This window comes from Pelodiscus sinensis, chromosome 19 (genome assembly GCF_049634645.1).
Source record: "Pelodiscus sinensis isolate JC-2024 chromosome 19, ASM4963464v1, whole genome shotgun sequence".
NCBI classification, from domain to species: Eukaryota; Metazoa; Chordata; order Testudines; family Trionychidae; genus Pelodiscus; species Pelodiscus sinensis.
In genome coordinates this window covers 29,740,820-29,762,010 of record NC_134729.1, presented here as the reverse complement: position 1 = coordinate 29,762,010, position 21,191 = coordinate 29,740,820, and the positions used below count along the sequence as shown (strand labels likewise).

The 21,191-nt window shown below is 56.7% G+C and overlaps 1 protein-coding gene across 1 annotated transcript; it reads left to right on the top strand.

Moving 5' to 3' along the window:
• The first annotated feature begins 1,961 nt into the window (after positions 1-1,961).
• On the top strand, positions 1,962-19,271 carry CACTIN (cactin, spliceosome C complex subunit). Its single transcript, XM_075903294.1, has 10 exons — positions 1,962-2,120; positions 6,400-6,889; positions 9,505-9,600; positions 10,110-10,255; positions 10,349-10,511; positions 11,516-11,630; positions 12,631-12,823; positions 14,048-14,170; positions 15,841-16,106; positions 18,539-19,271. Exons 1-10 carry the CDS (start codon positions 2,017-2,019, stop codon positions 19,027-19,029), a joined length of 2,187 nt encoding a protein of 728 aa, XP_075759409.1. The 5' UTR covers positions 1,962-2,016; the 3' UTR covers positions 19,030-19,271.
• Positions 19,272-21,191: the final 1,920 nt, after the last annotated feature.

Here is a 21,191-nt window from a genome sequence, read left to right as displayed (position 1 = left end):
AGCCTCACCTCAATCCCTGGAAAAATCACAGAGGGATCCTCAAGGAATCCACTTTGAAGCACTTGGAAGAGAGGAAAGTGATCAGGAATAGTCCACATGGATTCACCAAGGGCAAGTCATGCCTTATCAACTTGATTGACTTCTATGACAAAATAACTGGTTCTGTGGATGTGAGGAAGGTAGTGGATGTGATGTATCTTGACTTTAGCAAAGTTTCTGATACAGTCTCCCACAATATTCTTGCCAGCAAGTTAAGGAAGTATGGACTGGATAAATGGACTGTAAGATGGATAGAAAGCTGGCTAGCTGGCAGTCCGTTTCAAGTGGAATGCTCCAAGAGTTTGTTCTAGGGACGCTTTTGTTTAACATCTTGATTAATGACCTGGAAAAAGGGATGGATTTATACCTTAAGCAAGTTTGTGGATGAGACTAAACTAGGGGGAGAGGTAGATACACTGGGAAGTAGGGATTGGGTCCAGAGTGACCTAGACAAATTGGAGGATTCAGCCAAAAGAAATCTGAGGAGGTTCTACAGAGACAAGTGTAGAGTCCTGCACTTGTGATGGAAGAATCCCAAGCACTGCTACAGGCTGGGGGCCAACTGGCTAAAGAGCAGTTCTGCAGAAAAGGACCAGAACGTTATAGTGGATGAGAAGCTGGATGAGAGTCAACAGTGCGCCCTTGTAGCCTTGGCTAAAGGCACAGTGGGGTGCATTAGGAGAAGCATTTCCAGCAAATCTAGAGAAGTAATTAGTGCCCTTTATTTGTGGTGAGGCCACATCTGGGCTACGTCTACACTGGCATGATTTTCCGGAAATGCTTTTAATGGAAAAGTTTTCCGTTAAAAGCATTTTCAGAACAGAGCATCTAGATTGGCACGGACGCTTTTCCGCAAAAGCGCTTTTTGCGGAAAAGCGTCTGTGCCCAATCTAGACATCGTTTTGCGCAAAAAAGCCCCGATCACTATTTTCGCGATCGGGGCTTTTTTGTGCAAAACAAATCTCAGCTGTCTACACTGGCACTTTTGCCCGAACAGGAGCAGCATCGTATTTCTGCCAAAAGCCCTGATTTCTTACAGTAGGAAGTCAGTGCTTTTCCAGAAATTCAAGCGGCCAGTGTAGACAGCTGGCAAGTTTTTCCAGAAAAGCGGCTGATTTTCCTGGAAAAACTGGCCCGTCTAGACACAGCCCTGGAGTTTTGCATCCAGGTCTGGGCTCCTCGTTACAGAAAGGATGTGGACGCTTTGGAGAAAATCCAGCGGAGGGCAACCAAAATGAGTGGGGGCTGAGGAAGAGGGATTTGGGTTTGTTTAGTCTGCAGAAGAGAAGAGTGAGGGGGGATTTGAGAGCAGCCTGCAACTCCCTGAAGGGGGTTCCGAAGAGGCTGGCGAGAGGCTGGTCTCAGTGGGGGCAGAACAAGGAGCGATGGTCCCAAGTTGCAGTGGGGGGGGGGGGGGTCTAGGCTGGACAGAAGGAAAAACTCTTTCCCCAGGAGGGGGAAGCGCTGGGCTGGGTTCCCCGGGGGGGGGGGGGGGGAATCTCCATCCCTAGAGGGTGTTTCAGCCCCGGCTGTGATGGGGGGGCGGGGCTGGTGCCAGGGGCTGCGGCCCAATGGTTAGAGCTGGCCCGGGGCCTCCCTCTGCCGCAGCCAGGCTGGGCACGTGGCCCCGGGCGTGCTCGGCTTCTGCCCCTTTAAGGGTTGGCTCCGCCCCCCCTCCCCGCTGTGACGCACTCGCCGCTTCTCCTCAGGGCTTTCATCCTGGCGAGGCCCCCGACTCGAATAGCTGCCCGTGTCGGTGCCTGCAGGCAATGCACGGGGGGGGGCGGCGCCGCCGCTGTCTCGGCTCCGCAGCACGAAACCCGGGAGGACGACCTGGCCTGGGCCTGGGCGCGGTCGGCTGCGACCGCTGGGGGCAAGGCCCGCTGCCGTCAGGCGCGGTGGGCGCCCTGCGAATGCGCCGCGGGTGAGCAAGGCCCCCCCGGCGGGCCGGAAGTGACGGAGAGCGGCGGCGCGCCGATGGGGTCCGGCTCGCGGAGCCCCTCGCGGCGTCGCAGCCACAGGAGGCGCAGTGATGGCGGCGGCCGGGGCAGCGCGGAGCGGCGGCAGCGCAGGGAGTCGGGGTGAGGCGCGGGGTCCCGCGGGGGCGGCGCGAAGCCGGGACGAGCTGCAGCCGCGGGGGTTGGCCGAGGCCGCGGGGCGTTCAGCCCCCAAGGGGCCGGGGGCCTCGGAGCTCGCTCGACTCGGGGCGTTTTCCTCTCCGGGTTACTCGTCCCGTCAGCCTGGAAAACGGATAAATAGACAGTTATAGGGACCAGCGTTTAATACAGGTTAAAGGATCTTGTAGGTCGTAGATAGACCAGGGGTCCATCCGGCCCAGTGTCCTGGCTGCCCACAGTGGCCGATATCACACGCCCAAGGGGAGGGAACACAACAACAAGTAATTCTCATGGGATTCCCTCCCCTGCCACCCACCTCCAGAGACACGGGCTAGGAAGAGTGAGGGGGGATTTGATAGCAGCCTTCAACTTCCTGAAGGGAGGTTCCAAAGAGGATGGAGGGAGGCTGGTCTCAGTAGTGACAGGTGGCAGAACAAGGAGCGATGGGCTCAAGTTGTGGTGGGAGAGGTCCAGGTTGGATATTAGGAAAAACTATTTCACTAGGAGGGTGGTGAAGCGCTGGGCTGGGTTCCCTAGGGAAGTAGTGGAGTCTCCATCCCTAGAGGTGTTTAAGTCTCAGCTTGACAAAGCCCTGGCTGGATTGATTTAGTTGGAATTGGTCCTGCTTAGAGCAGGGGGCTGGACTTGACCTTCTGAGGTCTCTTCCAGTTCTATGATTCTGTGACACCGTTCCTACCCATCCTGGTGAATAGCCATTGATGGACCTAACCTCCGTGAGTCTATCTAGCTCTTTTCTGAAGCTTGTGAAAGTCCTAGCCTTTACCGCATCCTCTGGCAAGGAGTTTCACAGTTTGACTGTGCACTGAGTGAAGGAAAAACTTTTGTTTGTTTTAAACCTGCTGCATATTAATTTAATTTGGTGACCCCTAGGCTACGTCTAGACTGCAAGCCTCTTTCGAAAGAGGCTTTTTCAAAAGATACTTTCGAAAAAGCCTCTTTTGAAAAAGAGTGTCTAGACTGCAAGCAGTACTTTCGAAAAAGCAAGCCGCTTTTTCGAAAGAAAGCACCCAGGCAGTCTGGACACTCTCTTTCGAAAAAGCCCTGTTTGCATTCAAGAACGCCTTGTTTCGAAAGAGCACTTTCGAAAAAAAGCGTTCTTCCTCATGAAATTAGGTTTTCCGCCATCGAAAGAAAAGCCGCGTTCTTTTGATTTAATTTCGAAAGAACGCGGCTGTAGTCTAGACACAGGAGAGGTTTTTTCGAAACAACCCTCGAGTCTGGACACAGCCCTAGTTCTTATATTGTGGGAATAAGTAAATAACTTTTCCTTATTCACTTTTTCCATATCAGTCATGATTTTATAGACCTCTATCATTTCCCCCCCTTAGTCTCCTCTGTTCTAAACTGTAAAGTCCAAGCCTTTTTAATCTTTCTTCATATGGAGCCCATTCCAAACCCCTCAGCATTTTTGTTGCCCTTTTCTGAACCATTTTCAATGCCAATATATATTTTTTGAGATGAGGCGACCACATCTGTACGCAGTATTCAAGATGGGGAGCCTACCATGATTTTATATAGAGGCAATACGATATTTTCTGTCGTATTCTCTATCCCTTTTTTAAATTAATCCTAAAGTTCTTTTTGCTTTTTTGACTGCCGCTGCACACTGAGTGGATATTTTCAGAGAACTATCCACAATGACTCCAAGATCTCTCTCTTGAGTACAGGCAGTCCCCGGGTTACATGGACCCGACTTACATCGGATCCCTACTTACAAACGGGGTGAGGCAACCCCGCACTAGCTGCTTCCCCCCAGCAGACCAGGGAGACGCGAAGCTAGCGCCCCCCCCACCTCAGCAGACCAGGGAGACGCGGAGCGGCTTTTCTCAGCTGACACCTCCGCTTGAGAATAAAGGCCTGAGGGAAGTGAGGTGTGGGAGAATAAAACTGAGCTCTGGAGAAATGTTTGGCTAGAGTTTCCCCTACAATATGTACCAGTTCCGACTTACATACAAATTCAACTTAAGAACAAACCTACAGTCCCTATCTTGTACGTAACCCGGGGACTGCCTGTAGTTGTAGCCAAATTAGTCCCCATCATATTATATATATAGTTGGGATTATGTTTTCCAATGGGCATTACTTTACATTTATCAACATTAAATTTCATTTGCCATATGTTGCCTAATCACTTAGTTTGGTGAGATCTTTTTAAAGCTCTTCAGTCTGTTTTGGTCTTAACTCTCTTGAGCAGTTTGGTATCATCTGCAGATTTTGCCACCTCACTGTTACCCCTTTCTCTAGATCATTTATAAATAAATTGAATAGGATGGGTCCCAGGACAGGCCCTTGTGGGACCCCACTAGTTACCTCTCTCCACTCAGAAAATTTACCATTTATTCCTACCCTTTGTTTCCTGTCTTTTAACCAATTATCAATCCACAAAAGTGTCGATATAAAGTGGAAGGTTCGGGAATGTGGCCAGCCCCGGGGAGGTGCAGAAACAGGCAACCTTGTACTGAATATCTTTTAACTTTTATTAAAATGCTTTTAACTATAACTTTCTATTTAACAGTTTTTACAGGCGTGGGCGCCAAATAACTATTAACAGGAACAGTAAACAAAATGCAGTGCAATAGAGGAAAATACCCTGAGGTTTTTCCAAGTCCCAGTAATTATCAACAACAACCCAGGGATTTTTAACAGTTATATTTACGTTAATTTCACTCATAAGGTCTAACATCTATCTAACTCCTAACAGTACTATTCACGACCCTCTAACTAACTTACTCCTAACACTATTATTTAACAAACCTCTAACTAACATCAGACAGCGGTACTCACACTTATCAGATATACAAGGGACAACAGAGACAGTAGCATATTCATTATTCATTACGCTCTGCGGAAGATTCACTTGATTCGGTGAGTGGGAGGGGGCCCTCGGGTGATCAGCCCTCAGACCTGGCTCCTGTTCTGCCTTCCAAATTTTCGGGAACCCTCAACTGGATGCAGGAGGGGAAGCTGTTTATACAGAGAGTAAGAGCTTTCCTGCTCTTCGCTGTGATAGGCTTAACAGATTGGCTACATCAAGACTGGCATGATTTTCCGGAAATGCTTTTAACGGAAAAGTTTTCCATTAAAAGCATTTTCGGAAAAGAGTGTCTAGATTGGCACGGATGCTTTTCCGCAAAAGCACTTTTGGCAGAAAAGCGTCTGTGACAATCTAGACGCGCTTTCGCACAAAAAAGCCCCGATCGCCATTTTCACAATCGGGGCTTTTTTTGCGGAAAACAAATCTCAGCTGTCTACACTGGCCCTTTTGTGCAAAAGTTTGCGCAAAAGGACTTTTGCCCAAACGGGAGCAGCATAGTATTTCCGCAAGAACACTGACAATCTTACATGAGATCATCAGTGCTTTTGTGGAAATTCAAGTGGCCAGTGTAGACAGCTGGCAAGTTTTTCTGGAAAAGCGGCTGATTTTCCGGAAAAACTGGCCAGTCTAGACACAGGCATTCTGTCTGCCTAGTGACAGGACTGAGGAGGAAGGGAGGGGGTGAGATGGCTCTTGGCCAGCACGAACTTTGCATGACCCTTACCTGTCTGTTTTTTTGCTCCTGCTTCTTACTGATCTTAAGTCACATAGTGCAGGATTTTTGGTTTGAGGGGAAGGTAATCTTGGGCTTGGAAGGGTCCTGCCTTGGGCAGGGGGCTAGACTTGATGACCTCCTGAGGTCTCTTCCAGTTCTATGATTCTTAAGAGTCTATGCTGAGGGACCTTGTCAAAGGCTTTCTGGAAATTTAACTATACCGAATCCACTGGATCCCCCTTGTCCGCATGTTTGGTGACCCCCTCAAAGAGCTCTAGCAGATTAGTAAGGCAGGATTTCCCTTTACAGAAACCATGTTGACTTTCCCCCAACAAATTATATTCATCCACATGTCTGACAATTTTATTCTTTACTTTAGAAGCTTTCACCTCCAAAGCAATAGACAGTTCTTGTTTCCCACTGAGAGGCAGCCTGATTGAGAGGAACAAACCTGGGGCTGAAAGACAGGAGCTCTGATTTCCTGGCTCTCCCACTAACTTGCTCTGTGTCTGGGTAATCCCCAACCTGTCTGTATTTCTTCTATCGGTGAAATGCGGCAACTGCCTACCCAACTCAGAACTGTTTGGAGGGTGAATAAATGTAAAGTTTGGACAGGTGTGTAGACAAGCAGGGCGGTGCTGCTATGTTGTCTTCTCTGAGCTAACTGTCACTAAAGCGCTGTTGTCTTCTAGCTCTGACTCCGATGAGAGGTGGAGAAGGAGAAAGAAGAAAAGCAAAAGCAGGGACCGGCACCACAAAAGGCAGAAGAATCGCCACCATCAGTCACGGGATCACTCCTCTAGGTCGGACTCTGAGGCTGAGAGAGTGAAGAAAAGAGGCCGCAGCAGGGAAAGAAGAAAGGAGCGATCGCGTTCCAGGTCATCTGTGTCTTCTGTCTCCTCTGTGTCTCCTTCCCGTTCCCAGAGCTCAAGGGAGGATCTGGGGCAGCAGATGAGCCTTCAGGAGCGTCTCAGGCTGAAAGAGGAGAAGAAGAAACAGGCTGAACTGCTGAAGGCATTGGAGACTCCGGAGGAGAAGAGGGCCAGGCGGCTGGCAAAGAAGGAAGCTAAGGAGAGGAAAAAGCGTGAGAAGATGGGCTGGGGGGAGGAATACATGGGCTACACCAACACCGACAACCCCTTTGGGGACAACAACCTGCTGGGCACCTTCATCTGGAGCAAAGTGAGGCCTCTCTCCACCACAACTAGCAGTGGGGTGGGGGGAGAAATGGGCTCTCCCCTCCCCCAACCTGTTTGTGTCATGAGATAGTCAGGGCTCTGCTGCTCCTCGGAGCAGAGCTCTTCCTGCAGAACCTCAGTCTGTTCAACATTGCACAGACCAGTTGGGCTTCTGCGAAGTGGGCGAAGGGATGATGGGGCATGGGGGGGCTACGATTGCCTGGAGTGAGTTAGTGAGGGATGAATTTGAAAATGCTAAGAGCGGCAGAGTGAACGTGGGGATGAAACCGACACCAAAGACATGCTGGAGAGGCATTCGCTTGTTTTTAGCAATTATTTTAGAGCCGGTGTAGTTTCATTTGGCATACAATTGAAAACCAGCCGCTGTGATCCAGGGCAGCACCTTCTGCCACCTTTCCCATCTTGCCCATCAGATTACAGGCACTATCAGCTGCTCAGCGTGCCTGGTGGCTGCCAGGAGGGGAGCAGGGCAGAGCAGAGCAGAACAGGCTAGGAGGAGGTTGCGGGGGGACTAGCTGCCGGGAAGCAGGGTTGGGGGCAGCAGGGCTGTCCTGTGGAGATCAGGACAGGCGGCTGGCGGAAGCAGGGTTGGGGTTAGCGGGCCTGTCCGGCGAAGATCCGGGCAGGCAGGTGGCCGGCAGAAGCAGGGTTGGGGGCAGCGGGGCTGTACCGCAGGGATCAGGGAGGGCAGGCGGTGGAACCAGGCCTGGGCAGGGGCAGAGGGGGTGCTGCACAGGGGAGATCAGGAGGAAGAGGACGGGAGAACCAGCTGCCGGAAGCAGGGCTGGACGGGAGGTTGTCAGAGGAGCGGGGCTGACCAGTGGAGATTGGTGGGGGTGGGGGGAACCAGCCGCAGGAAGCAGGACTGGACAGGGGCAGCAGGGCTGGACTGGCGAGATCGGGAGGAGAAGGGTGGGGGGAGCAGGACTGACCCGGGCTCCTGCAGACCCTGGCAGACGAGTGAGTCTGGCCGGAGATTCCATTTTGCCCCCTCCCCCCCTCAGGTAGATGCTTACTGCCTGGCAGGTAGACACACTCAGGCAGTGTGAGCACATCTACCAGCCAGGCAGTTCGCAGCTAAGGACTGATGCACCTAATTATAATCAAACTTACCTAATTAGAAAATACCAGACGTTTTATATGTCTGGTAATTTCTCAATTTGTTTCCTGGACAAAGCCCTCAAATACCGGACTGTCCGGTACAAAACCGGACACCTGGCAACCCTACCCTTCCTTGCACCCTTCCTCCTAGCCAGATACCCCCCCCCCCCAATCTACTCCTGCTCCCGCCTTCTGGAGCGCCCATGCGGCGTCGGGTCCTCCAAGCCCTAGCCCAGGCTGGGTGGAGGATGCAGCCGGGTGAAACACTGAAAATTTATTCATTTTTCATTCTTTTTTTTATATGCGCTTATATTTTTGGGCTGCAAAAAACAGTACTGAAAAAAAAATGGGTTCCAGCTAAAGTAAAAAGTTTGGAAAACACTGATCTAGCCAGCTTTCTATCCATCTTACAGTCCATGTATCCAATCCATATTCCCTTAACTTGCTGGCAAGAATATTGTGGGTGACTGTATGAAAAGCTTTGCTAACCCTGGCACTGGGGATTTTGGGAGGACCAGAAACAACTTGGTTGAATATTCATCATTTGCTTAATGAATATGCAAATTAATGCAGTCCTCCAAAAGCTCATGAATGGATTTACTGGTCCCCGTGTCAAAAAGTTTGGGAACCTCTGGACTAGATGATTATCTGATACGCAAATGCTTACTGGATAGTCAAATTGACTGGTAGATCCCCCCCCCCTTGCTGCCTCTATCAGATAGAGGCAGCAAAGAGGAAGGGAAGAGAGGGTACCAAGCTCCGTGCGGTGCTGCCCCTTTGAGACTCCGTGGCAGTGTGTCAAAGGGGTGGAGCTGCTTTGAAACAGGCAAAGGGGCAGCGCTGCACAACTGAGCCTGGCATCAGCTGTGCGACGCTGCCCCTTTGAAATGGTGTTTGAAAGCGGCAGCTGTGTGGAGCCCAAGGTCAGCTGGGGACTCAAAGCAGAGGACCCTGGGTTCTGGAGAAATGCCGTGCGGAGCCCAGGATGGCGTTTCAAAGCAGCAGCACAGCATGGAATCCAGGGTCAGCAGGGGACTCTTGAGTTCTCTGCTGACCCCGGCTCCATGCAGATGCTTCCTCTTTGAAATGCACAAGAGCCCCAGTGGGGGACTCTTGTACATTTCAAAGCTGGCACCCCACATGAAGCGCTGGCCCTGGGCTGCATGCAGAGTTCTGCATTCCTCCTTTGAAATGTACAAGAGCCCCAGTGGGGGCCCAGCGGGAGCTCTTGTACATTTCAAAGGGGGAATGCCTATTGACTAGTCGATGGAAATTCCTAGTAAATGACTTGAAATTTAACATCCTTAATTCTAGTCACACAGCATCATCTTCAGGAGGCTGCAGGGCTGAAATTCCTCTGCAGCGAGCTGGAGTGCGTAGGTGATATGTACTTAGCACCCGCAGAGGGCTTGTATTGGGAACTTCCCTCCAATTCACAAACAGCCTGTTGGGGAACTCAAGACTCCTGGCTTCCTCTTGATGCATGATTGATTTCAGGCCCTGGAGAAGAAAGGGATCAGCCACCTGGAGGAGAAAGACCTGAAGGAGAGAAATAAACGAATCCAAGAGGACAACCGTCTGGAGCTGCAGAAGGTGAGAGCCAGTGGCCCTTCTCTGCCTGTGATAGGCAGTGGAGCTCTCTCTACTGGAGCAAATGCAGGCAAGGAAGCTGGCCCCAATATAAGTCCCATGGTTACCAGTACCTGTCTTGTTCTCCCCGCTGGGTCTACCTTTGGGTGAAGAGAGGGGAGTGTGTAGTGACAGAATGAGCTGACCCTGTTCTCTTTAATGATGCGGTATTAAGCTGACAGAGATCTCTGTAACCTCCAACCCTGAGCATGGGCCCCAGCTGGGCCTCTGCTGCCTGAATTTGAGTTTCAGCTCTCCCAATGGCAGCATTGGTTCTTGTCTGTCTTCTCCTGCCTGGTGCTCTCCCAGCTCCTTGTCAGAGCAGGGCTGATTGTGGGAAAGGGGGCAGTTTTACGCTGGAATGGATTTGAAAATAGTGTCTGTGAGTTCGTGCTGGGACCAGCTGAGCCTTGGGGGAGCGGATGGGTGCCCTAGGTTCTGCACTGCAATGGTATCCTCTTCCCCCGAGACAGGTGAAGCAACTGCGCTTGGAGCGGGAGCGAGAAAAGGCAATGCGCGAGCAGGAGCTGGAGATGCTGCAGCGGGAGAAGGAGGCGGAGCACTTCAAAACCTGGGAGGAGCAAGAAGACAATTTCCATCTTCAGCAGGCCAAGCTGCGGTAGGCGAGCACCAACAACTTGTCTCAGTCCTGGGCACTGCGGACAGACCTGCTCTGAGGACCTGGTAGCTAGAGCTCTTGTGTTACCTGCAGGTCAAAGATCCGGATCCGGGACGGCCGTGCCAAACCCATCGACCTGCTGGCCAAGTACATCAGTGCGGAGGATGATGACCTGGCGGTGGAGATGCATGAGCCTTACACCTTCCTGAATGGCTTGACTGTCTCCGACATGGAGGATCTGCTGGAGGATATCCAGGTACCTGCTCTTTGGGAAGGGCAGCACGCTCGCTACGGGTCTCCCCTCCAGTACTGCTGCTTCCAGGCCTCCATTCTCCAGCTGTTGTCTGACCTTCCTTCTTGTCCTTTGCCTGCCTTCAGTGCTAATTGGAATAGGAACAACTGTAGCTGCAAAGGGTCTGACTCAAAGAGCCAGGCCAGGCCCGTGTGTGGCCTGAAGGTGCCTAGAGCAGCCCACACAGGCTGCAAAAAGGAGAGCAGATTGTCCCAAAACAGTGAAATTAGATTCACCAACCAGTCACAAACTGCTCCTGGTTCCTCACCCTGCTTATCAAGAAGCTGAAAAAAGAAATCTTAGTCCCCTTTCCTGCCTCCCCGTTCTCTGGCTCCCGTCAGCACTTAGGCCCAGCACAGTGCAAAGTTCTTTATAATTCTGCTCACTGTGTCAAATGGTCGTCTGATCCCCAAAGGGCCAGCCACCTTGCCAGGTCAATACTCGTTCGGACCCCCTCTGAAATAGCACGTTGCCAGGGCTGGGGAGCCTTTTTGGGTCAGGGCTTCTGACCCACAGGAAAATCGGTCCGGGGCCACAACTGAGAAGCAAAAAACCAAACCCCTCACTGACATGGCCCTCCACTGAGGAGAGACATTTACTACCAGAGCGGATGGGAGCCCAGGCCAGTAGATTTTGTGTGCTCCAACCCTGTGGTGAGGCAGTGGGGAGCCGGAGCACCAGCGCAGGTGCCCCAATGTTGGGGGAGCTCTGAGCCTTGGGGCCAGATCCAGCCCCTGGGTCTGAGGTTCCCCACCCCTGCTCTAGCATCTAATACGAAAGGTTTTATTAGAAAAGAACCCGGAGGGCTGATACCTGGATCTAAACGTGACAATCACATTTAGTGAATTGAACTTTCCCTCGGTACAAGGTTCCTTGTATTTCTAGAATATTGGTATCAGGACCGCTCTGAATGCTGCTCCTGTTCCAGGCAGCGTCAGCCTGACTCCCTGCGTGGCTCTTTGGTTTAGGTTTATATGGAACTGGAGCAGGGCAAGAACGTGGATTTCTGGAGGGACATGACCATTATCACTGAGGACGAGATAGCCAAACTCCGTAAACTGGAGGCTTCTGGGAAAGGCCCAGGTAAGGGGGGGGCACGCTGGCTGTCAGCCCCTGCATTGCATATGCTCAGCAGTGCAGTTGGGAAAGGGAGAGAGAGGGGAGTGTGGCCTAGTTGTTAGAGCAGAGGCCTGTGTTCTGCTCTGGCTCTTGTTCTCTGACCGTTGTCGGATTGGCTCTCCTCCCTGCGGTGAGGCCTGCTCTGTCTGGGGGAGGCAAAATAACCCAGAGCCCATGGAGTTCTGCGGTTGGCTGATTCCTGGCCCCACAACTCTCTGCTGCCTGGCTTTGGCCTCGAGCTCTCGGCTGTCCCAGTCTGTAGGGGCTGAGGCTGGAGCTGTCCCCACGCGGGGGAATTCCCCCGCCTTCCTACAGAGAACTCCCCAGCTGGGACTTTGCCTGTCTGGCCAGCAGTGCTGGCAGCTCTGCCCAGTGAACTCCCCACAGTGTCTCTGTGATTTCAGACCCTCCGCTGCAGCCAGGGGGCACCCACGTGCTGCTCCCGTTTTCGGGGCCACGGCTCCATGGGAGGTTCCCAGCTTCCTGTGCCGAGAGCGTGAACCTGCCACCTGAGCCCGGCAGCTTTGCACAAGCTTGTGCCGCAGCTCCGGGGCTGGGAACACTCCACCAAGAATCTGCTAAAGGCCCTGGGGCAGCATGTGCAGCATCGCCTGGGCCCCGTCCTGGGCAGCGCTCGGGACTCCAGGCCTGCCAAAGGGCATTTTCGGCTTGCCAGGGTTGGGCCCTGCCAAAGGGCCCCTCGTATGTGCATCAGGCCGTGCTGGTGGGCTCCGGCTGCACAGAAGGTGCCAGGATTAGCCAAGAAATGCCTGACGTCTGGGCAGGGAGAATCCGGCTGGGGATCCACAGGGTTTGGGCACCAGGCAGTGAGGGTGCATCCGATCCTGGAGGGGGGGTCGGGGCAGGCCTGGACTCTGTACTGTGGCTCAGGAGCCGGAGCAGTTCCGTTCCTTAGTGCCCATTGGGGCTGACTCGTATTAACCCTTGCCTGACTGTGTGGCAGGAGAGCGCCGAGAAGGTGTCAACGCCTCCGTCAGCTCAGACGTGCAGTCGGTGTTCAAGGGGAAGACGTACAACCAGCTGCAAGTGATTTTCCAAGGGATCGAGGGCAGGATCCGAGCAGGGGGACCCAATCTGGACATTGGCTACTGGGAGAGTTTGCTGCAGCAGCTTAAAGCGTATATGGCCCGGGCCAGGTGAGCAGGAGCGGGAGCATGTTCTGAGTGGGCTAGGGCTGCAGTGTGGTATTGGGGAAGCGCAGCACAGACCACAGTGGGGGAGGTCATGCCAAGGCCCGAGCTGGGCATAGGCATTTTAGCTTCTTCCACATGGTCCTTGGTCTCTTCCCTGCTGGGGGGAGGCAAAAGAGAATGCCCCACATCTGTAGCTTGGCGACGGGGCCAGGTGCTGCGATGGACTAAAGCTACTATTGACTCGAGGGATGTTAAATATCAGTTCATTGAGCAGTCGGGTAACCTCATGAATTCTTACCGGTTACTCGATTATTCTATAGTCACTGGGAGTGGGGCCGGCAGCCAGTGTGCTCAGGTCTCACTCCTGAAGAGCCCCCTGCCACTGTGCACTGCTGCCTTGAATCAGAGGCAGCAGCACAGGGTGCTAGATGGGAGCCAGTTTAAAAACCAGCCCCCTCATGGACCGGCCGCCTGTCGTCCTGTACTACTGCCCCTGAGAGAGAGGTGGCAGCAGCCCTAGAGCCCCTGTCTGGGGGGGGCTGAGCTCCAAGACCTGGCACAAGCCAGAACTGAGCCGGGCTCTGCCCACCTGGTTCCTAATACTCCTGCTGCGACTCCACATTTTAAGTGTAAGTCCTGGACCTGGCGCAAGCCAGGACTGAACCAGGCTGCTGGCCAGCCTGCTAGAGAATGTTCTGGCAGGGGTCAGGAGGGAAATGCATGTCGTCTAGAGCACTAACCTGTTCGCTTTTGCGTATTGGTTAATCAACTACACGATCACATCCCTAATCGACTCTGCTCCTCTTTGCCCCCCACCCCCAATAGTTGGGACTCAAGCTTTGACCCTGGGCTGTCAGATTGCAGGAGGCAGCTGTGCGCTCCCCACGGGGCCTGGCTGGGACCGTAGTTCTCGGAGGGAGCATTGCTGGCGCACGAAGCCTTTGGGGCAGGACCTAGGGCACTGAGCAGTGTCCCTCCAAGCTACGTGGCAGCAGGGCTTCAGTCAGCTTGGCCCACGGAGCCCTGAGCCTCTGGCTGGGCGGGGCTGACATCACCTGTGAGGCTGGGCTGCCCCGCAGCTGGAGGGAGCGCGGGCACTGAGCCTGCGTTTGGCGCCTTGCATGGTGACGCGTGGTGAGTTTCTGCTGGGGGCCCAGCCCGGGTCTCCGAGGAAGGCACTGCTGGGGGCTGTGCTGGAGCCTCATGCTTTTGCTCTCGTCACTGCAGGCTTCGGGAGCGACACCAGGACGTGCTGCGCCAGAAGCTGTACAAGCTGAAGCAGGAGCAGGGAGTGGAGAGCGAGCCACTGTTCCCCATCCTGAAGAAGGAGCCATCTTCCCCCAGTGACAGGTACGCTGGGCAGGCGACTGCCTTCTGGTGCCAGAAGTGGGGTGGGGGGATTAGCTTGGCCCTCCAGGCGCTAGGAGCACCCCGTCTGCTGAGCATCCGCCAGGGCCTAGTGAGCCGCCAGCTGAGCAGCGCGGCCCAGCAGCTGGAGCGCAGGACTCCAGGGTTCAGGGCCGGGTTTGGCTGCTGCCTGGCTGTGTGTCTGCTGTCCCTGCTCCCCCTTGCACAGCTCTGGCTGAAAGACATGCTGTGGGCATGTCTCCTGGCCGAAGTTTGTAGTTACAACAGGATTCTCAAACCTCTGTAAAACGCTCCCACACAGTCTGGTTGGGTTGAATTTCATGCTGCCCAGCCGGGGGGGCGTCCCAAGATCCAGCTCCCAGTAAGAACACAGGCTGGCCTTGAAGCATAGCAGGGGGCTGGTGTCACATGCCCCCCCCCCCCCCCAGGCTGTTGGTCAGATCTAGCGTCCAGTGGGAAAGTCTGGCTCCCTGGCCGCATGTGGTTACCCGGCTGGTGCTACGGAGCAGTGCGCCTGGCCACTGCAATCCCAGCAGCAGGACCAGCGGCCCTGCCCCACACAATACCCTGGAGCTGGGGGTGGAGTGGGACAGCGTGAGTTCGTGCCCTGCGCTGCTGAACGCTGCTGTCTCTGAGCACTTCCCTCGGGCTGAGCAGTTCTGGCAGAGCTGGGAGCAGAGCCTGTTGCTAGACTGGCAGCCCCATGGCCTTTGGAAAGGCAGGGTGCATGGCTCCCTTGGGCCCCTGCTCTGTCCACGAGACCTCTACTCCTCTAGAGCCAGCAGCACACCGAGCCCGGCTGCCTGTGCGCCCATCCAGTGGATCCCGCCTTGGGCCTGGTCAGCTGCCCTAACACTTGTCCACTGGGAAGTGCTCCTGGGTCTGATCACCCTGGTCACCGAGTTACCAGCTGCTGAGCCCCAGTGCCAGAGGGGTCCCTCCGGTCGGGTTCTTGCCATTTTGGGGCAAATATTCCCCCTCGCAGAGGCGCCAGCAAGGTGCTGCCGTCCTTCCAGGGGCCACTCGGTGCCTCCCTGTGAATGCTGCAGGGTGGACTCGGCCCTTGGACATGCATTGTGCACCCTGCCCCAGCAGCCCTGGGCAAGAGAAGGCCCAGTACTGAGCGAAGTGTTTGGGGGAGGGATGAATTGACACCAACAGCCTGTCCTCGCGCCCCACCCCCCCAGAACTCCCCTCACTGGAAAAAGGGCCTGGTGGTGCCTGTCCCCATCCCCACCCCCTCCGAACGCCTCTTGCTGTGCCTGGTGGTGCCTGTCCCCGTCCCCACCCCCTCCGAACGCCTCTTGCTGGGCCCGGTGGTGCCTGTCCCCGTCCCCACCCCCTCCGAACTCCTCTTGCTGGGAGAAAGGGCCTGGTGGTGTTTTCCCTGAGGAGCAGCAGCCTGTGGAGAGCTCAGGCTTTGTTTGGTCTCTGTAGGCTGCATTGTCTGGCTGGCGCGGGTGAGAGGTGGTAGAGACCTAATGGCACATGTGGGCAGGCCTGGCATTCGCCCTGCGCAGGCAGTGTCCTGGGGAGACAGACACCCCCCTAGGCTGAGAGCTTTCCACACTGCCTGAGCCCACTCTGTGGGATGCGTCCATCGGGGGCTCCCCCACCCCCATTGCTGTAGCCACTCTCCCCTTGCCTGGCAGGCTGGACCCAGAGGAGAGTGCTCCAGTGCAGCCAGGCCCCTCCACAGCTGGAGGCCCCTCGGAGGTGGCGGGCGAGGCGGAGGCCGAGGGGGAAGCGGTGCTCATGGAGGAGGACCTGATCCAGCAGAGCCTGGATGACTATGATGCTGGGAAGTACAGTCCCCGCCTGCTGAACTCCCACGAGCTGCCCTGCGATGCCCACGTGGTGGAGGCCGAGGAAGATCTCCAGCGCCTGCTGCTCTTGAGACAACAGCTGCAGGCTACAGGTAGCAGCTCTGGCAGGGCATGAGCGTGTCCTTCTCTGTGGGGTCGCTGTGTCACAGAGGTGCTGACAGGCTGGGCATGGGTGTGTCCATCTCCACGGGGTCGCTGTGTCACAGGTGTCAAGGATGTTCTGGCACGACAAATGCAGACGTGGGGACCCATAAGAACACCCCAAAACCTCGTCTCTGCAGACTTTGGGACAAAAGCTTCCCCCCAAAAACCTAAGACCAGGGTTTTGGAGCAATCCGCTGCCACCACCCAAGTAATTCCAAGAAAACTAGGGAAGAGATCACTTGGGAAACTTCCTCCCTAAGGTAAAACTCTCCCCTGCCCCCAACCTCCATTTTACTTGGAGTTGGGAAAAACGGGGGATTCACAGACAACAATGGACTCTGCCCTTGTAACTAGGCGTTGAGTCAAAGGACACAACAATCAACCAATTCCGGTTAATTAGAAAAAGAAACCAAGCTTCTATTATCACAAAACTACAGTTGCAAACATAGTAAAGTGGCTAGATGGGAAGAGCCACCAATTGATGATAATTCTCAGGGAACCCCCAGCTTAAAACTTAGTTACAAAGAAAGACCAAACACTTAACCAGCTCAGACATTAGTTCCAAATTCCCAAACCAGGAAAACAACAACCTGATGGACTAGCTAAACTTTTCCCTACTTACACATTGTAAGAAGTCCATTCTTGGGAAGAGAAGTGTCTTCCATCTCCCTTAATACCTAGAAGAAACTACTCTGCTTTTCAGACAAAGGAGGAAAGATAAAGACTCCTATGTCCCAGTTTGAAATTCCTACCTACATTGTTATTGGTTGACCACCCAATACCTGGCCAGGAGCAGGAGACATAGTTAACCCCTTAGTCACCAAGTGCTGGCTCAGCATGGGTGTGTCCGTCTCCGTGGCACAAAGGCGCTGGCTGGCTGGGCCTGGGCATGTCCATTTCTGCGGGGTCGCATGTCCTGGCTGGGCCTGGGCATGTTGGTCTCTGGGGAGTCACTGTGTCATGGGGAGGCACTGCCTGGCTGGATTTCAGGGCCTGCCCTGCGGGACGCAAGGCCTGGGTCTCAGAACAGCAGTTCGGATGGGGGCTGCAGAGTTGCTCCCTGGGGAAGGCCAGCAGTCTCCTTGCTTGGATAGGACCTGCAAAGCCCTAGGGAGTCCCTGTGCTTGCCCAGCATGTGGGGTGAGGAGTGGGGGAGCCTGAGCAGACCTGGGACTCACTAACCTGGGGTTGGGTATCTCCCAGGTCAGGGATGGGCAAGAATTTTTGCTCGGGGGCCACTTCAAAAATGTTTGAAGTAGCCCTGGGCCACCCTGGAAAGGGCGGGGCTACCCACCCCAGATCATGATTGGTCTGGAGGTGGGGGAGCCCCTCCCCCCCCACTAGGCACCCATGCCCTAGAAGAGGCTTGGCATGCTCCACCACCCCCAGCCAATCGGCCTGTGGACGGGGGAGCGTGGGAAGCCTCCTCCCGCCCTGCCAGTGCATGTGGCACTTTGAAGTGCTGCAGGCTCCTCACTGGGCCAGGGCAGAGTTAAGGAAGCTTCACGCAGCTCCGCCGCCCCTGGCCCTGATTGGCCTGGGGAGCGCGACGCCGCTGCCTCCTCCGCTCTCCCCCGCCCTGCAAGCAGCGTGCGGCGCTTCAGAGCACCACGTGCTCCTGGCGGGTTGTGAGGAGGCTTTGCGAGTTGCCCCGCCCCCTGGCCCTGATTGGCCTGGGGAGCGCGACGCCGCCTCCGCTCTCCCCCTGCCCTGCAAGCAGCGTGCGGCGCTTCAGAGCACCACGTGCTCCTGGCGGGTTGTGAGGAGGCTTTGCGAGTTGCCCCGCCCCCTGGCCCTGATTGGCCTGGGGAGCGCGACGCCTCCTCCGCTCTCCCCCGCCCTGCAAGCAGCGTGCGGCGCTTCAGAGCACCACGTGCTCCTGGCGGGTTGTGAGGAGGCTTTGCGATTGCCCCGCCCCCTGGCCCTGATTGGCCTGGGGAGCGCGACGCCGCCTGCGCTCTCCCCCTGCCCTGCAAGCAGCGTGCGGCGCTTCAGAGCACCACGTGCTCCTGGCGGGTTGTGAGGAGGCTTTGCGAGTTGCCCCGCCCCCTGGCCCTGATTGGCCTGGGGGTGGGGGAGCAGCAGGGCCAGCCTGCGGAGGCCCTTTTGCCCATTCTTGTCCCCGGTACTGCCTCATAGCGCCAGCCAGCCCGGCCCCACCCTGTTCTCGGTGCAGCCAGGCCAAGTTCCCCCAGCCCGGCCGCTGGCTGCCAACCAGTGGGCATGTGCGCGGGCTGCTCCCTCCCCTCCTTAGCGTTCCCAGGTGGGGTCCTGCTGGGGCGGTCCAGTGGCATCGCCTGCCCTGGGAGGTGCTCCGTCGGCGTGTCTGGAGGGCGGGCTGGCGCCTGTCCTCTAACCAGCCCCTGCCCTTCCTCCGCAGGAGATGCAAGCGAGAGCGCCGAGGACATTTTCTTCCGCAAGGCCAAGGAGGGCATGGGCGCCGACGAGGCGCAGTTCAGCGTGGAGATGCCCCTGACGGGCAAGGCCTACCTCTGGGCCGACAAGTACCGGCCCCGCAAGCCCCGCTTCTTCAACCGGGTCCACACGGGCTTCGAGTGGAACAAGTACAACCAGACGCACTATGACTTTGACAACCCGCCACCCAAGATCGTGCAGGGCTACAAGTTCAACATCTTCTACCCTGACCTGATCGACAAGCGCTCCACGCCCGAGTACTTCCTGGAGGCCTGCCAGGACAACAAGGACTTTGCCACCCTGCGCTTCCACGCGGGCCCGCCCTACGAGGACATCGCCTTCAAGATCGTCAACCGGGAATGGGAGTACTCGCACCGCCACGGCTTCCGCTGCCAGTTTGCCAACGGCATCTTCCAGCTCTGGTTCCACTTCAAGCGGTACCGCTACCGCCGGTGAAGGGCCAGGCGCCTGCCTGCCGCCCGCTGTCTCGGCTGCCTCCCTTGGCCTGGACTGTTCCCATCATTGCCAGGCGCAGGGCGGCCCCTCGCCAACCCCTGCTCTGTCCACCGCTTGCAGGCGCTTTGGCACACGCTGTGTCTGGCTTTGTGTGGGAAGGGAGGGGACTTTCCCCTCCTCCTGTTTTTAATGGGCCACGGTCGGGACCGTGACACCCTCCAAAATAAACCTGGATTCTCTAAGCCTGGCATCTGGGCCATGGGGCCAAGGGAGCCCGGAGGCTGGGTTGGCCACCCCCAGCCGCCAAAGCGTGGCCAGCACTCATGCTTCCCTGGGTCCTCGGGTGCACCAGTTGCTCCCTGAAAAAACCACCTGTTCCCCTGCGCTCTGTCCTCTCCCCTCCCCTCCGGGAAGCTCCAAGCCTGGGGCGAAGGCAGGTGCAGTGGCTCAGGTGCTGCCTGTTCCCAGTAAGCCCAGATGTTGAGCTACCACCAGCCTTTCCTGGGATCCTGCCCGGCAGGACGAGTGTGCAGGCGGCCTGGCTCCGTGCACAAGCAGGGGGTTGTGTGCCGGCCCTGCCCCTTGCCCCCGTTGCCCAGGTGATTCGCTAAGGGGTGTCTGCTGCTCTCTTTCCTGACCCCGGGGGCTGCTGGTCCGCTCAGCCTGGGCCCCTGAGTGCTGCTTTCCATGGCCTTGCTCCCGTGGGTGGTGTCGTAGCTCCCAGTCCACTACCAAGCACCTGCTGTTGACGGGCGCCTCCCCCGCTGCTCCCCATGCTCCCAGCGTAGCCGGGTGGTCCTTGGCGGGAGCTGGGGTGCAGGCGTGAAGCCCCCGGCCCCTTTGCTCCAACCACCACATGGGCTCTCCAGTGGGCTGCCTTGGGTGCCTGTTAGCGCCTGCCCCCCCAGCCCTCCTGCAAGCTCCCAGCCCTGCTGCTGGCAGGCCTAGCACCGCGTCCCGAGCTGACCGGGCCCTCCCCTGCCGCTGGGCTCCAGGCCCGAGCAGCCCCTGCCAGACTCCTTTCAACGGAGACATTCCCCAGAAGTGGCCTCTGCACCCTTTCTTCTGGGGGCCGGGGCCTGCAGTGGGAGATCCTGCTTTGGGAGCTCGGCCTGGCCCTTCCCAGCAGGCTCTTCCAAGTCCCCACTGGGAGCCCAGCGCCCCCGGCTCCTGTTCACGCTGCCTCTGCCCTTTTCCAGGACCCAGCTGTCCATATGAAAGCAGCCGAGGGGAGGCTCAGGGCACTGTGCGGCGGCGGCTTCCCACCAGCTGTGCGCTGCTGCTGAGCTTGGGAGAGGGCTGCACATCTGTCCTGGGGAGGGCACCTAGGGCATGTGGCCCCCCAGAAGCAGGTGCCTCCCTTCCCTGCTGTGTGGCTGTCCCCAGTGGGGTGCAGAGGCCACTTCTGGGGAGTCTGGCAGGGGCCGCTCGGGCCTGGGGCCGGGAGATGGTACGGAGGGGTCAGCCCAAAGACAGGCTTTCCCCTGACGTCCTAACAAGGGAAGGGGCGACCCCCATTGTCCTTATAGCCACTGGCTGACAGCCAGACATTGTCCCAGTGATCCCGGTACTTCCTGACTTCTCAATAGCCCTTCCCAGCTGGGTGTATCAGGCAGTGGCCTGCTTCCCAGCCGGGGCGGGAGAAGACAGGCACTGGGAGCAGCAAATCTGGGTTAAACGGGCTCCATGTGGTATGTGCCAAGCTGTGCGGCTTCTCCCCGGAGCCGGCCCTGCCGCGTGCTCCCGCTGGGCTCTGCCGCGCTCGGTGTCAGGCCGGAGCCGGCCCTGCCGCGTGCGCCTGCTGGGCTCTGCCGCGCTCGGTGTCAGGCCGGAGCCGGCTCTGCCGCGTGCGCCTGCTGGGCTCTGCCGCGCTCGGTGTCAGGCCGGAGCCGGCTCTGCCGCGTGCTCCCGCTGGGCTCTGCCGCGCTCGGTGTCAGGCCGGAGCCGGCCCTGCCGCGTGCGCCTGCTGGGCTCTGCCGCGCTCGGTGTCAGGCCGGAGCCGGCTCTGCCGCGTGCGCCTGCTGGGCTCTGCCGCGCTCGGTGTCAGGCCGGAGCCGGCCCTGCTGCGTGCTCCCGCTGGGCTCTGCCGCGCTCGGTGTCAGGCCGGAGCCGGCCCTGCCGCGTGCTCCCGCTGGGCTATGTGGCTCCCCGGTGTCAGGCAC